This window comes from Aquarana catesbeiana, linkage group LG06 (assembly GCF_042186555.1).
Source record: "Aquarana catesbeiana isolate 2022-GZ linkage group LG06, ASM4218655v1, whole genome shotgun sequence".
Taxonomy (NCBI): domain Eukaryota; kingdom Metazoa; phylum Chordata; class Amphibia; order Anura; family Ranidae; genus Aquarana; species Aquarana catesbeiana.
This window is the reverse complement of record NC_133329.1, coordinates 259,941,210-259,956,838: the sequence shown is the minus strand read 5'-3', so window position 1 is coordinate 259,956,838 and position 15,629 is coordinate 259,941,210. Positions and strand designations below refer to the sequence as shown.

The 15,629-nt window shown below is 39.7% G+C and overlaps 1 protein-coding gene across 2 annotated transcripts in view; it reads right to left on the bottom strand.

Annotated features, from left to right (window-relative positions):
- Positions 1 to 15,629, bottom strand: part of LOC141146727 (aldehyde oxidase 1-like) — a 238,943-nt gene that overhangs the window by 82,601 nt on the left and 140,713 nt on the right. For both annotated transcript variants that reach the window (XM_073633237.1, XM_073633236.1), the window contains exons 8-13: positions 12,298 to 12,487; positions 9,728 to 9,799; positions 6,299 to 6,465; positions 6,060 to 6,165; positions 5,851 to 5,973; positions 3,533 to 3,629 (exon numbers count right to left, since the gene is read on the bottom strand). In XM_073633237.1, coding sequence (XP_073489338.1) covers positions 3,533 to 3,629; positions 5,851 to 5,973; positions 6,060 to 6,165; positions 6,299 to 6,465; positions 9,728 to 9,799; positions 12,298 to 12,487 — 755 coding nt within the window. The remainder of the gene's footprint in view (positions 1 to 3,532; positions 3,630 to 5,850; positions 5,974 to 6,059; positions 6,166 to 6,298; positions 6,466 to 9,727; positions 9,800 to 12,297; positions 12,488 to 15,629) is intronic.

The following is a 15,629-nucleotide window of genomic DNA, read 5'->3' as shown; positions in this document are numbered from 1 at the left end:
ATGTGATTGTTCACCTTTATCTCAATGTGAGTTTATATTGCACCATTAAATGTTTGCAGTCTTCACTCAGAGGCGCCTGATTTTCTCTCCTTATTCGAATGTTTGGAGTTTGCTTCCGCTTCACTTACAAGGCTGGCTCTGATACAGTGGACGGATTACTAGATCCGAGACACTCCCATTACACTGAGCTGTTTGCTCAAAAGACTACTCTGATGGACTTATGTATTTATTTTCACATTAATCTGGCTGCCCCACTACCCAATCTTTTTAAATTCACTGGGTCTACGGGATGTCTGTTTAGTTTTTATTGCTAAAGAACTTAAACAGGAGAGGGGTTTAGGGTCTCAGGATACTCCAAAATGATCAGTAACAGCAGTAGGAGGACAAAATTCTCTCTAATCTTCCAAAAGCAGCTTTTCTGGAGGTAGCAGGGAATGGCCAATATGTCTAGGACCTTAACGCAGCAGTCCATAAAGCAACCTCTGGCTCATAGTTCCCTTTTGGCACTTGCACAACTATCAGTCCTCAACAAGGTCTTTACTCACAATGTCCCAGGAGCTGTCTGCCACCCAGCATCCGCAGGTAGATCCTTAGTGAGGGAGATCCTTCTTCAGAACCAGGACTTCAGCGCAGTGTCCTCCAGCACATGTAATGCTTAGACAATCTTACCTAGGCCCTCAGCCCAGCAGTTGCTGAGACCCAGACTGCAGCATCTTGTCTTTAGTAACTCTCTCCAAGGGGCAACAGCCCCCAGGAGACTAGAACCCTCCCTGAAGAGGAAAAAACAATCTGTTCAGGCCTTCTTTACATTTATCACCTCCCCAGTCACCTTCTGGAAACCTCCTTCCAGGAATTGGCTGGAGCGTGATAAATATTTAACTGATCATTTGAATCTCCCTGCCCTATGCTCTGGAAACTTCTTTCAGAGGCAGGTGGAAGGAATAAAACAATCTGCTCAGATTACAGTTAACAAAATTTACCTATCAGCCTAACTAGAGGAAGGCGCTATATGTTTTTAAAACCCAAATAATAAACTTCCTTTAACTGGTCAAAAAATGTGCCATTAAAAGAATTTTGCTAGATCTGTTTCAGAAGTTCAAAAAAATTACCTGTTATCATTGTGAGCTCATAGGATACCCCCCTTATACTTACCTGAGCCCTATCTCAAACAGGTACCTATCAGACGTTTGCTATTTTATTTTTAAAAATTAAAGCTTTTCAATCATTTTAAGCCCATGCTGAGTGTTTTCAAATGCATTGCTCTGAGCTACTTCTGGGGACTACAGAACAATGTCCCTCTATGTTATTGATGATAGGAGAGAAAAGGGGTTCTGTAGTCCTATCTTCTTTCTGTTGTACTGATAGAGAAGAATGAGTGAGCATTGCCATCCCAGGACTGGACGTTTTTTTTACTGACAAGGATCACCAGGTTAAAATGAAGGAAAAAGCCCCCTGAAAAGATGCTAATAAGCTAACTAGTTAAACTAGTTAGTGCAGCCACCACATCAAAGGACTGGTAAGCTGAAATATATCACACTTTTGTTCTTGGGTTTAGATACATTTGAATCAAGTGTCCTTGAAGGCTGTAGGATGTGTATATTACAACATGAATAAATAATAAGCATATAAAAAAGGACCGCTACAGTTGTATGTTTAAAGATTCATATTGGTGGTCATGGCAAGTTCACACTCAGGGGTCGGCAATCCATGGCCCGCACCCTGCCCGCCGTTGCTAAATGTCCGGCCAGTCAGTGCACATGACATTTTAACCCTGGTCGGCTTTCTTAAGATAACAACAGATGCAGCCAAGAAGCCGCTCGGCTGTTATCCCAAGCAGCAGGAGGGGACGTCCCCCCTCTCCCACCGCCTACCACGGCTCGCCCCGTCTCTCCCGTCTAATCAGGAGGCCCGAGCGACTAGCCCGCACATCCGTTGGCTGGCCGGAGACCTGAACAAAGCCAGAATCAGCTTAGATCGGTTCTTGGATCTAGTAATCCGTAAGTGATGTCATGACATCACTTCCAGTTTACAGAAGATTAAAAAATTACAGCGTTTAAACCAGCCAAACTTGCCGTTTGAATGCTCTCAGGTGCAAAGGAGGGATTTGGGGTCTTATAGACCCCAGATCCCTCCATAAAGAGTACCTGTCACTGCCTATTAGTGTTACAAGGGATGTTTACATTTCTTCTGACAGCAATGAAAGTGATCAGAATTTTTTTTTTAAAAGGGACAATGTAAAAAAAAAAAAAAAAATGAAATAAAATAAATAGTAAAAAAAAAGGATTTAAAGCGCCCCATCCCTCCATATACATGTGAGGTATCACCGCGATCGATAGAGCGAGAGCAAAAATTCTAGCACAAGACCTCCTGTAACTCTAAACTGGTAGCCTGTGTGCGCAATTTTAAAACATAACATAGGCAGGGGGCTGTTTAGCATGTGGGGGGGTTGTGTAATGTAAAGGGGTCCAGAGGTACGGGGGCTGGTTAAAGTAAAGGGGTCCAGAAGTACCGGGACTGTGTAATGTAAAGGGGTCCAGATTATTATCTTCATTTATTAGCAAGTGAATGCAGCCCTCCATGCATTCACATACATTGAATCCGGCCATTAAGTGGAATTAGGTTGCTGACCCCTGACATACATGCTGGTTTCCAAAAACTGAAAACTGGTAATGATATCTACTCCTCAGGATCTCATGCCTCTTCACCTTCATCACTTAGGCTGCATTCACACTTTTTGCGTAGAGGGAACAAGCGGTCCTGCTCGCGATTTTGGTTGAGTAATTCCCACGCAATTTTGTGTGTCACATAGGGCCAGCCCATTCATTTCAATGGGTTGCCCTATGTGCACTTGTAACTTGAAAAGAAACTCCTGCTCCTTTTCAGATGACAGGCTTCATGTGATTTTTAAAGGCGCAGTTTGTCACAATTGCAGCGCCAATTACAGCAGAATCACATAATGCTTGGGGTGCCATTAAAGGATAGTAGCACCCAAACACGTGTCACGTGTTGTGCAGCAATTGCCACACAATTTGAAATATTTTCCCAGCATCACCATGATTCTGCCCCAATTCCAAATCGCGAAGTGTGAATGGAGCCTTAGAGAATAAAGCAGTGGTACTGGCCCACTGACCTAACTAGACATGTCATGTACTGAAATGTCAAGGTCTACCAAAAACTATGCAATCAAGCTAGTGTATTTTTACAATTTATTTTTCAATATAGAATCTACCAGAATGCTCAACATTAACATGATTTATGTTTCTGAAAATGAGATTCTTATGCCAAAATATAGCACATTACATAAAAAAAAAAGATTTCTGTTTTACTGAAACACACCCTAGTGTTCCCATCTAAATATATTTGTTTAGCTATGCCTCATACAATACCTCAGCAGCAAAAAAAAAAAAAAAATGCAAGCATGTATTTTTACAGTAACAATGCAAAAATGTATTTTTTTCTTAACTGTCTGAATTACAGGTATTTTAACAACATGCAACATACCTATATTGTATGAATGTCTATGGATATTTACCTTCTAGAATATGATGCACACTACCAAAAGCTTCATCTATGTTCCCATACTCTAATTTTCTAAGTGGTTCAAAGAAGGAATTGTGCTTTATGGAATCCTAAAAACAGCAAAACATGTCTGCAAATTATTTTTATGGCATTGTGAACATTTATATTTTAGTACTGTATGTGTTCCAATATTTACTGTAAATTCATATATACAATCTAACATACAACAAAAACCTGTATCGCACATTTTTCTAGGATCAGGTGCGTGACCTCCCACCCTCCCTCCCTGGCCACTGCTCCTATCATACTGACAGGTGCATGACCGATGATTTTTATAATAGAGGTGGGCAGAGCCTGATGAGGAGGTGAGAGACTAGTTCTCCATTAGGTCTGCTTCACTTTTTATTAACTTTACATGGCAGTGGACAGAGCCATAGCCGCTATTCAAATAGTGACTTTCAAAACCACTCACTGCTGTGCACTGCTACTCAAAAGTGAAGTGGACCTGATGGGGAAAAAGTCTCTCATATCCCCAATAGGCTCGCCCACCCAGTAACAAGTAATTTTCCAAATATTTGGGTAATGACTTCAGCTGTTAAGCCTCGTACACACGATTGGATTTTCTGCAGACAAAACCTCGGACTTTTGTCCGAAGGGAGCCGGCCAGGAACTTGTCTTGCATACAAACGGCAAGGAATTGTTGGCCAATAAACACAAACGTAGTGACATACTACGTGTTTTTTCAGCTCTTTAGCACACCCTTTTGGCTCTTTCTGCTAATTTTGTGTTGGTAGAAGTTTGGTGAGTGTTGATTCGTACTCTTCATTTTGCGTTTTTCATTTCGCGCTTTTCATTTTGTTTCTGAGCGGTCGTTCGTCAACCAGCCATGTTGCGGAATCGGAGGAGATAACATGTTATTTATTATTGGCCTTAGTTATTGTTTTGACCCAAGTCCAGTCCAGGAACAGGAGGAGGAGGATTTCTTGGACCAAAAATTGGTTGCTTTATTTATCATGACCAATTATGGCATATGCCTTCGCTGCGGGAGCTCCAGGAGAATAAGCCAGATGATTTTTGGAATTATCTCTGGATGACGGACCCCTGCTTTCACCAACCCTTGGCATTGTTGACCTCCTATATTAAGAAGCAGGACACATGCATGAGGCTTTTATTTTATTTTTTGGTTGAAAATGAATTTAATTTGGTATATTTTCTATATTTTTGGATGCATAGAATGCACTTTTTGGTTAAGTTCTATTGGCAGATAGCATGTCTAATTTTATTTGTTTTCTTTTTTTAATGCACAATAAAGAAAAATGTGTAGAATAATACTTGGCTATGTGTTTTACTTCAAATGACAGTTTGGGAGTAGGCAGTTAAATTACAATACAATGTAAAATTAACAAGGGACATCAACATAGTTGTATCTTTGATCTTAAAAACGACAGGATAATGGTGTTGTTGTAACTTGCACCAAGAAGAAAAAAAAAAAACCAAAATAATATTATTCTTGATATCACTAGAAAAAAAAATCCTTTGAAAATTAGTTTGCAATAACTCCATCAGTATCACCAGCAAAGCAGCTTCATTATTATCCCATTAAAGAAGAGATTGTGCGCTGCAACTAGATTTCATAATTTGCCACGTCACGAATGTTAATTCTCCATTACGAACGCTAGTTTACAAGACCGACCGCTTCTGGCTCGTCCTTGCTTCCAAGCATGCGTGTTTGTACTTTGGACTTTTTCTTCGACGGACTTATGTACACATGCTAGAAAAATCCGACAACAGACATTTGTCCGTGGAAAATTTTAAAGCCTGCCATCCAACAGTTGTCCGTGGAAAATCCGACAACAATTGTCCGATGGAGCGTACAAACGGTTGGATTTTCCGGCAACAGCCTGTCATCACACAATTCCCGTTGGAAAATCAGATTGTGTGTACGAGGCTTTACTCTGGTTCTACCTGTATTGCCCAACAGCTAAGTGAGGCCGGGGGTACAGTGCTGTCACAGGCATAGCCACTCTGAACACTAGCATACCTCCTGTACACCAGATCTGAGTTGGTCTTAATTACCACCAGTTTCCTAAACGGAGAACTGTCATTAAAATTGTGTTGCTGCAATAAAAACAGATTCCTAAATTGGTGGTAGTAGTAAGAACGACTGAATTTGATGCATGTGTCAGTTATTTTACCAACACTGGCACAAATGCTTGTCTGAATTAGGCACAGGTAGTTCGTAAAAAAACTACCGCCAGAAAATTGACATTAGTGCCAATTGGAATTCCCCTGATAGGTTACAACATTCGTTATTTTGGAAAGGCATGTCACCTGAACAGAGAGTATAACAGGTTCCAGATCTTCATATTCTACTCGAACTCGTTGAGCTCCTATATTAGCACGGTCCTGAGTGTTCGCTACCACGGCACATATCGCCTGTCCGATGTAGGTTGCCTAGAGAAGACAGAAATACATTTTACTGATCTGGGGTGTACTGCAAACTGCATAAATGAATATGTAGAGTTTTTCCTCAACTGTACCTCGTTCCCTGCAAATAAATTTGAGTTGCTTATTCCAGGAACATCAGCAGAAGTTATCACATCAACCACTCCTGGAAGTTTTAATGCATGTTCTGTAGTTATGGATCTGACAACACAATCAATGAAAAATGCAGGTGACTAGAATTCTTTGTAATGTCAAGTCTTGTGCTAATGTGCAAAACTTATAAGAAAGAACTTGAAAGAACTAGAACTAATATTTTAGACAGCAGGCAAATTACATGATTTTAGCATGATGTCTGTTGCTTGTAACTAAAGTCAAAAATAGTTCTCCTTCCACAATATATGTATCTTCATCATCAAATTCCTCCTCCGTAATGGTTTGCAGAACATGAGGTGGGAAATTTACTGGTTCTTTATCTTCATACAGATGATTCATATGTTCAGCCTAAAAGGTAAAAATAATAATAATACCACTTTTTCTGACTGTAAGATATTGACGCAAAGTCATTATAGCAGAATCCTAGAGCTCCTGCTTTGTCTGATTTATATTTTTACTGTCCCAATGCTTTACTATATAGTTACATAAGCTGAAATTCATTTAGTGTATTCAAGTGTTCAAACTGAACATTTAATGTTGGTTTAAATGAATGACCCATTCAGTATAAACATTCGTACATTTAACCTTGCACTTCCTCAAAAAGTTAAGTGTATGCTGTTCACAATAGCTGCTGAGGTTAGTTCATTCTGCATCAATTAGAACTTAAAATTAAGCTGCCACCAAAACTTTAATTTTTTGAATTGTGAATAGAGTGGGAAGTGTTACACTTCAGCCACGTATTGCAATTTGTGTTCCCGTTTTAGCTTTAAGGGTGAACACTGGTCTGGGCATTGGGAGCAACCTCATGTATACAGCACACTAATTTAAGCCGCGTGCACACGAGCGGAATGTCTGACAGAAAAAGTCAGATGGAAGCTTTTGATCGTATATTCTGATCGTGTGTAGGCCTCATCTGACTTTTTTTTTTTTCGAAAATTCTGACGGACCTAGAAATAGAACATATTTTAAATATTTTCAACGGAACCAATTCCTATCGGGACCGTTCCAATGGACCAAAAACAACGCATGCTCTGAAGCAAGTACGAGACAGAAGCTATTGGCTACTGGCTATTGAACTTCCTTTTTCTAGTCCCGTTGTACGTGCTGTACGTCACTGCGTTCTGGACGGTCGGACTTTGGTTTGACCGTGTGTAGGCATGACCGCTTGAATGAAATTCCATCGGAGAAACCTTCGGAGTTTATTCCGACGGCAAAACCGGTCATGTGTACAGGGCATAACAGTCACTGGTCACTTTATTAGGTACATCTGTTCAATTGCTTGGTAACACAAATTGCTAATCAGCCAATAACATGGCAGCAACTCAGTGCATTTAGGCATCTAGACGTGGTGAAGATTACTTGCTGAAGTTCAAATCTGAGCATCAAAATTGGGAAGAAAGGGGATTTAGGTGACTTCGAGGCTGAGTTCACACTATTGCGAATTTGAAAACAAGTTATTTTCAATGGGAATGGTTCATATATGTTCATTGCATCCGCACTCAACATTGCACAAAGATTGTGTGTGTTTTCTAGGAAGTGCGGTGTGAATTGCAATAATCTTTAATAATTAATCTTCAATGGGAACGCATCTGATTCGCAAATGTGTTCTGTTGTGAACAGGAATGCTCTTCCCCCTCCTCCTACACCTCCCCCCTCTCCCAGGTCAGCTGATCCACAGCTACAAAGGAGAGGAACCGCTGAATGAATCATTTTTATCTTTGCACAGAAAACGGAGCTGCAATTCGTATCGGACTAGTGTGAGCCCAGCCTAAATGTGGTATGGTTGTTGGTGCCAGATGGGCTGGTCTGAGTATTTCTAAAAACTGCTGATCTACTGGGATTTTCAATCACAACCATATCTAGGGTTTATAGAGAATAGTCCGAAAAAGAGAAAATATCCAGTGATATGTGGGTGAAAATACCTTGTGGATGTCAGAGTAGAATGGGCAAACTGGTTTGAGATGATAGAAAGGCATCAGTAACTCAAATAACCACTCATTACAACTAAGGTATGCGGAATACCATCTCTGAACGCACAACACATCGAACCTTGAAGCAGATGGGCTACAGCAGCAGAAGACCACACCGAGTGCCACTCCTGCCAGCTAAGAACAGGAAACTGAGGCTACAATTCGCACGGGATCACCAAAATTGGACAATAGAAGACTGGAAAAACTTTGCCTGGTCTGATGAGTCTCGATTTCAGCTGAGACATTCAGATGGTAGGGAAAACAACATGAAAGCATTGATCCATCCTGCCTTGTATTAACGGTTCAGGCTGGTGGTAGTGGTGTAATGGTGTGGGGGATATTTTCTTGGCACACTTTGGGCCTCTTAGTACCAACTGAGCATCGTTTAAAGTGGTTGTAAACCCTTACAATCCACTTTTTGCTACAGGTAAGCCTATAATAAAGCTTACCTGTAGCTACCCCGGATATCTCCTAAACCTGCACGGTTTAGGAGATATCCCCTGTATCTGCATGTCCCGACATCATCGGCACATGCGCACTGAAGCAATGGCACGTACGTGCCGTTTGCTTCAGTGAGTGTGCCGTTACCGGTGGCTCCCGCGCGCATTCACGGGAGTGACATCATCGCTGTTCTAGCCAATCACAATGCCGGAGCCGCCATACCTGGAAGTAACTCTGGGGAGAAATGTCGCCGGCCGGTGCTGTGTATGGGCACCGCAGCGGAGGCTTCAGTCTCAGGTGAGTATTACATAATGAGCTATGCCTTTGCCTTTTGCATTATGCCTTTGTCTTGCAGGGTTTTGTTTTTGTTTTTCATGTGGGTTTACAACCACTTTAAATGCCACAGCCTACCTGAGGATTGTTGCTGACCACGTCCATCTCTTTATGACTAAAGTGAACCCATCTTCTGATGGCTACTTCCAGCAGGATAATGCACCATGTCACAAAGCTCAAATCATCTCACCACTGGGTTTCTTGAATATGACAATGAGTTCACAGTACTTCAATGGCCTCCACAGTCACCAGATCTAAATCCAATAGAGCACCTTTGGGATGTGATGGAATAGGAGATTTGCATCATGGGTGAGCAGCCAGCAAATCTGCAGCAACTGCGTGATATTATTATGTCAATATGGACCAAAATCTCTGAAGAATGTTTCCAATATCTTGTTGAATCTATGCCACAAAGAATTAAGGCAGTTCGAAGGGCAAAAGGGAGTCCAACCCGGTACTAGCAAGATGTACCTAATAAAGTGGCCGGTGAGTGTATATTTGTGTACATGGACAAACTAGAATCATTCCTAGTATGAACAATTTATAACATCTTTGCAAACCTAGGAACGGCTCAAGTGAACTTTTTGTTTTTTTCAAATGAATGTGATTGAGGTTCTACCACCCATATGAGCCCACAATAGCTTACCTATACTTCCAAAAAGACCTACCTAAATTCTAGATTTACCAGTCATGGTCTGTAATCACTCTCTTTGTAGTCAGAAAATGCACATGGGTTAGGTGAGAAAGTAACAGTAGGGCATAAGCTTTCTGATTCTTCAGGGTTTGATTGTTCTGGCGATTTCACTGCCTATACACTCCACATAAAACCTTCCAAATAAACTGTTCACTTGCATATGCCAACTTACATTGTTAGTGACAAAGCCATTGGAAGTTCTCGGTTTGAACTCTGTAACTGACTTGCTGGAATATGTTGTGTCCTGCACAAAGGATAACGTTTTAAATATGGCTTACAAGACTATAGTGTTCATAGAGATACAATGCTCTAAGCTCTGGAAACAAAAATTACTACAAAGCTACTTGTCTAAGATTTTATGATAGTTATACAGTTAAGAAGTTAGGTTGAAAAACTTCATCTAATTCAACCAATAGAAAAATAAATAAATAGAAATCCAGATCTAGAAAAAGGTGAAAAAACCCTATAATTTATAGTTGCTGTTTGCTACCCACTGGCAAAAGTTAATCTAATAATGCTAACATTTAATTTAAAACAATTTATGTACAAGCAGACATAGACACATGCTCAACATATGTATATAGAAAAGAATGCCTAAATGGCTCCTAGATTAACCACTTCCTGACCGGCTCCTGTACATATACGTCGGCAGTTTGAAGATGGATATCTCGGTAACGGCAGCAGCTGCTGCCACAACTGAGGTATCCATCTTTAGAGCCGGCGGTCCAGTTTACGATAATGGTGGTCTCTGCGGAGGATTGTGCCACCCCCCCTCCCACCGCTCTCTAGTGCCCTCCGCCGCTTACCAGAGCCGTCGGCAGCGGTGGAGGCAATCGGGACCTGTCCATGGCTGTATATGGAGACGAGTGAGGGGAAGATGACCCCCACCCATCTCCATACTATAGCAGGGCGGAAGCAAAGTCAAAACGTCACTTCCGCCCATATGTATTAAAGGCACATTTTTCTGTTGTCATTTTTTCAAATGACAATTTTTTGTCATTTGTCCAAATATGAGATCTGAGGTCTTTTTGACCCCAGATCTCATATTTAAGAGGTCCTGTTATGCTTTTTTTCTATTACAAGGGATGGTTACATTCCTTGTAATAGGAATAAAAATAACCCAATTTTTTATTAAACAGTGAAAAAATAAATAAAATCAAGTAAAATAAATAAGAAAATATTTTTTTTTTTAAAGTGCCCCATCCCGATGAGCTCGCACGCAGAAGCGAATGCATACGTGAGTAGCGCCCGCATATAAAAACAGTGGTCAAACCACACATGTGAGGTATCACGGCGATCGTTAGAGCGAGAGCAATAATTCTAACCCTAGACCCCCTCTGTAACACAAAACATGGAACCTGTAGAATTTTTTAAACGTCGCCTATGGAGATTTTTAAGGGTAAAAGTTTGACGCCATTCCACGAGCGGGCGCAATTTTAAAGCGTGACTTGTTGGGTATCAATTTACTCGGCGTAACATTAACTTTCACAATATAAAAAATTGAGCTAACTTTTTTGACCGCCATTTTATTCTCTAGGGTGTTAGAAAAAAAACAATATATAATGTTTGGGGGTTCTAAGTAATTTTCTAGCAAAAAAAAACTGTTTTAATCTTGTAAAGACCAAAATCTCAAAACGAGGCTAGTCCTTAAGTGGTAGATAAGAGAACAGTCAAAGGCACACCGCCACTCAAATTAGAAAAGAAAAAAAAACATATAAAAAAATTTATTTGAAGCAATTCCTGTTCTGAGCGTTTAATCCACTATTATGCACAAGCTGAAGTTGGGCAGTAAGAGTTTTCCAAGGCTTGGCCATGTGAAATGATAGTCATCCTAAGGCAGATCCCACAAACCTAAATATACATGCTGACTTTAACTAGTTAAGATCAGTAGTGCTGGAGGCTGTAAACCAGGTACAGATCACACAATAGTACTAAGGGATTGTTTGGAAAAAGAATGGAAGTTTACCTAAATTTGCTTTCTCTTTTTTTTATCATTTAATGTTAATAAGGAGAGATATATCATGTATGAATTTTTCTCAAGAGCTATAATACTGTAGACAGCTAAATAAAATGTTTTTCTCTTAATTGTGTATGAAATAACAAATGTATTTACTATGGCCAAGCCAATGCATTGATTTAATAGGGGCCTCTCAGGACAGATATGTAGACTCTACCATTGGTGAGTTATTTTCTTAAAGGTGTATGCTCTTATAAAACGAGAGCCAAGCAATGTTTTATTATTTTTTTTTTATTTGGAATACAGCACATATTTCATATTTTAGAATATAAATTTTCTCAGTAAAATTTATTTTGTGAGAAATTAGAAATATATTCTTCCCCCATGACATCATACTCAAAAGTGCCTACTCTGGACACCAATCCCTAATTACTTATATGTCCACATTACTTAATGCCTTCTGCTGTGGTACCGGGGAGGGAGGGAGCGAGTGTGCATGTGGTGAATGTAGTATGGATGGTGTTAGTTTCTGTTTTTATCTTTTTATCTTCTTTTAGAATGACCCACATCTCATGTTACCGGATTTGATATGTCAACTTTTGATTTGCTGAACTATGTTTACCATAACAGGTTCGATGTTAAACAAATCTCACCTATCTCTTACTTCAGTCTATATTGCTAGGCACATACAATATGCTTAGAAAAATATGTCAGCAACATATAGGTGGGTACTCAAATTTTTTAATTTTTTTAAATCACAGAAAGGGAAACAAACTGTGACTTACAGTTTCGTCATAGTGTGGAAAATTCATAGTCGTCTTTAATTCTTTAGACACTTGGAGGTAGAACTGAAAGAGGAAGCTGATCGCCAGTGTTCGCTCATACTCCACCATGCCAAAAAAGGCAGATTCATGTAGAGGGATCTCTTCTAAGAATAATTTACAAGCTTCATCCAGCATTGCCTCACCCCATCGTCTGTAATGCAATATGTATATACTGGGTAAATGCACTGAGAAAGATCTGCCTTACTTTTAACAGAGGAATAAGCATTTTAGGGTAAATGCTAAAAATTAGGACATAGATAAAAGGGCACCAAGGGTGTATGTGATGATGTAAGAGGACACAAGGACCCAGAGGAAGCAGGGGTAGCATTGTATTTTACAACATATTTCTTAGACAAAGAGACTATTTAATGCATTTCTTATTAGCAAACAATTATATGGGTTACTTACCTTTCAAAGAACAATCAATTCCAAACATTAATACGACAGAAAGATTTCACAGCAATGCTTCTTAGGGGCTTATCCTCAGTATAATGTGCATGAACACACATCGAGGTTGATTTACTAAAGGCAAATAGACTGTGCACTTTACAAATGCAGTCGCACTCTGCAAGGGCATTTGCTCCATAGCTTAGTAATTTTGATACAGCTTCAATCTGTAAAGAATACCCAATCACATGCAAGGCATTTTTGCTTGCACATGATTGGCTGATGGAAGTCAGCAGTCATTTATTAAGCTCTAGATCAAATGCCTAGATCAAATGCCCCTGCAGAGGGCAATTACAAAGCACACAGTCTATTTGACTTTACTAAATCAATCCCACAGAAATGCATTTGTGATATATAAATGTATTTATCAATGATTTTACAAAATATTTTGCCAATAATTCATCAGAATTCGTTGACCCTTTGGGATTTATTTACTAAAGCTAGAGAGGGCAAAATTACTCCCAATTTTGCATAGAAACCAATTAGCTTCCAGGTTTTATTTCAAAATTTAATTGAAAAAGCTGAGGTTAGAAGCTGACTGGTTTCTCTGCAGAAATGTGACAAATTTTGCCCTATTTAACTTTAGTAAATAAACACCAATACATCAAGTCAAATTAGCATTTTCTGACATTTAAGAACAAATGCTCTTCAGCAGCAAAGGGTCTTTACTGCAGCATTTCCTTATGTAAAAAAAGGTGAATGCTTCCTTCCTGCACAGGAACCCTTTATCACAGGGTCATTTGCACACAATTACATACCTGTACAATGCTTGTCTTTCCAGCAATCCATATGTTAAAACCCTGTCACTTCACTGCTCCCCAGTTTCATCGGGTGGGTCAAGTAGCTGTTACTCCCACTGCTTTCTGTGGTTCTTACCACCGGCTCATACGTCATGTAGTGGTGTACAAGCCAGAGGGAGGAACCAAATAAAGCAGTGGTGGAGCAGATATTTCACACATTCAGTGGAGTATATTGCCTCTTTAGTATTTAACTGTATGCAAGAGACCCTGTGCTGACAAGGTAAACTTAACCTATTCTTTACCAATTTTGCCTGGTTTAGTTGTAAATCATTGGACTTTCTACAGAAAAATGAAATTATTATCTATTGAAGGCACCAAACCTGTGTATTAACCTCCCTGGCGGTATGATTATGTCAGATTTTTGATGCTCAAAAGCGGTATAATGTTTTGCATGGAAATTTGGCGTTTTATGTTGTAGGCCTGTAATTCTTAGAAACAACACACTTAAATTTGTCCAAACAAGAGTCTAGTAGTCATCCCGGATATGATAAAGTTTGAAACACTAAATCATAAATTATAATATAATAAATAACTACAAATAATTATAACAAATAATAATATAATAATAATAAAAATTATTCAATAATGTAATCAAATCAAAAACACTGAAATTTACTCAGTTGCAGACTTGTCGCTGTCATTACTTTCAGTGTTCGATGACTGATTTCCCCACGAATCACTAACGCTCAATTCTACAAGTGATTCTAATTTATCATCGCTGTTTTCTAGCTGGTCTAAAACCGCTTTTGATGTAAAGGGACGCTTTTTGGTTGCTATGGACAATCTCCAGTTTCCAGGCAGAAAGAACAGTATTTATAAAATAAAACTAATTATATATATATATATATATATATATATATATATATATATATATATATATATATATATAATATAGCTATAATATAAAACTGCATGCAGGGCACTAGACAAACCACTAGGGACAAAAGGGATGTGAAATAATTTGATACAGTAATGTAATCTGTAAGATTACAGTGTACTGTACATGTATTGTGTTTTTAACTTTTTGAATTTGGCGCCGTGCTCCATCCCTGTGCGTCGCAGCGCTTGTAGGGAACAGAGCCCGGCACTGTGATGAATCGAGCAGAGACACACAGCGGGGAGACACCGCAGGGTCCTGGGGACAAGGTAAGTTACTTTGCCTGGATCCTGAGATGCGATCCCGAGTGTGGCTCAGGGTTACCGCTTTTGGTACTGAAAATTCACCCCGACCCACACTCGGGAATACCGCTAAGGAGGTTAATACAGGTTCGACACTTTAATGATTAAAATTTTAAAATAAACAATGTGCCCCCCCCCCCCCCGAGCAAGCAGTCCAGTATGCTAGTTAAAATCAACAGCAAAGGAGAGGAGATACAGTGCTTTGAAAAGGTGTTCATACTCCTTGATATCTTCCACATTTTGTCATGTTACAACCAAAAACGTAAATGTATTTTGTTGGGATTTTATGTGATAGACCAACACAAAGTGGCACATAATTGTGAAGTGGAAGGAAAATGATAAATGGTTTTCAATTTTTTTTACTAATATCTACTAATATCTAAAAAGCGGGGCATGCATTTGTATTCAGCCCCTTTACTCTGATACCCCTAACTAAAATCTAGTGGAACCAATTGCCTTCAGAAGTCACCTAATTAGTAAATAGAGTCCCCCTGTGTGTAATTTAATCTCAGTATAAATACAGCTGTTCTGTGAAGCCCTCAGAGGTTTGTTAGGGAACCTTAGTAAACAAACAGCATCATGAAGGCCAAGGAACACACCAGACAGGCCAGGGATAAAGTTGTGGAGAAGTTTAACCGGTTCCCAACCAGCTCACATACTTTTACTGCGGCACATTGGCACCAATGCGCGAATACCCCATACGATTATGGGGTTCCCTTTAAGAGCCGCCAGAAGGTGCGGTTGTTCCCGTCACGTGCATGAGAGCCAGCATGGGGACTTGTGTGTGTAAACACACAAATCCTTGTTCTGTCAGGGGAGAGGAGACATATCGTTTGTTCCTACTAAGTACTAAGATATGTCTCCTCC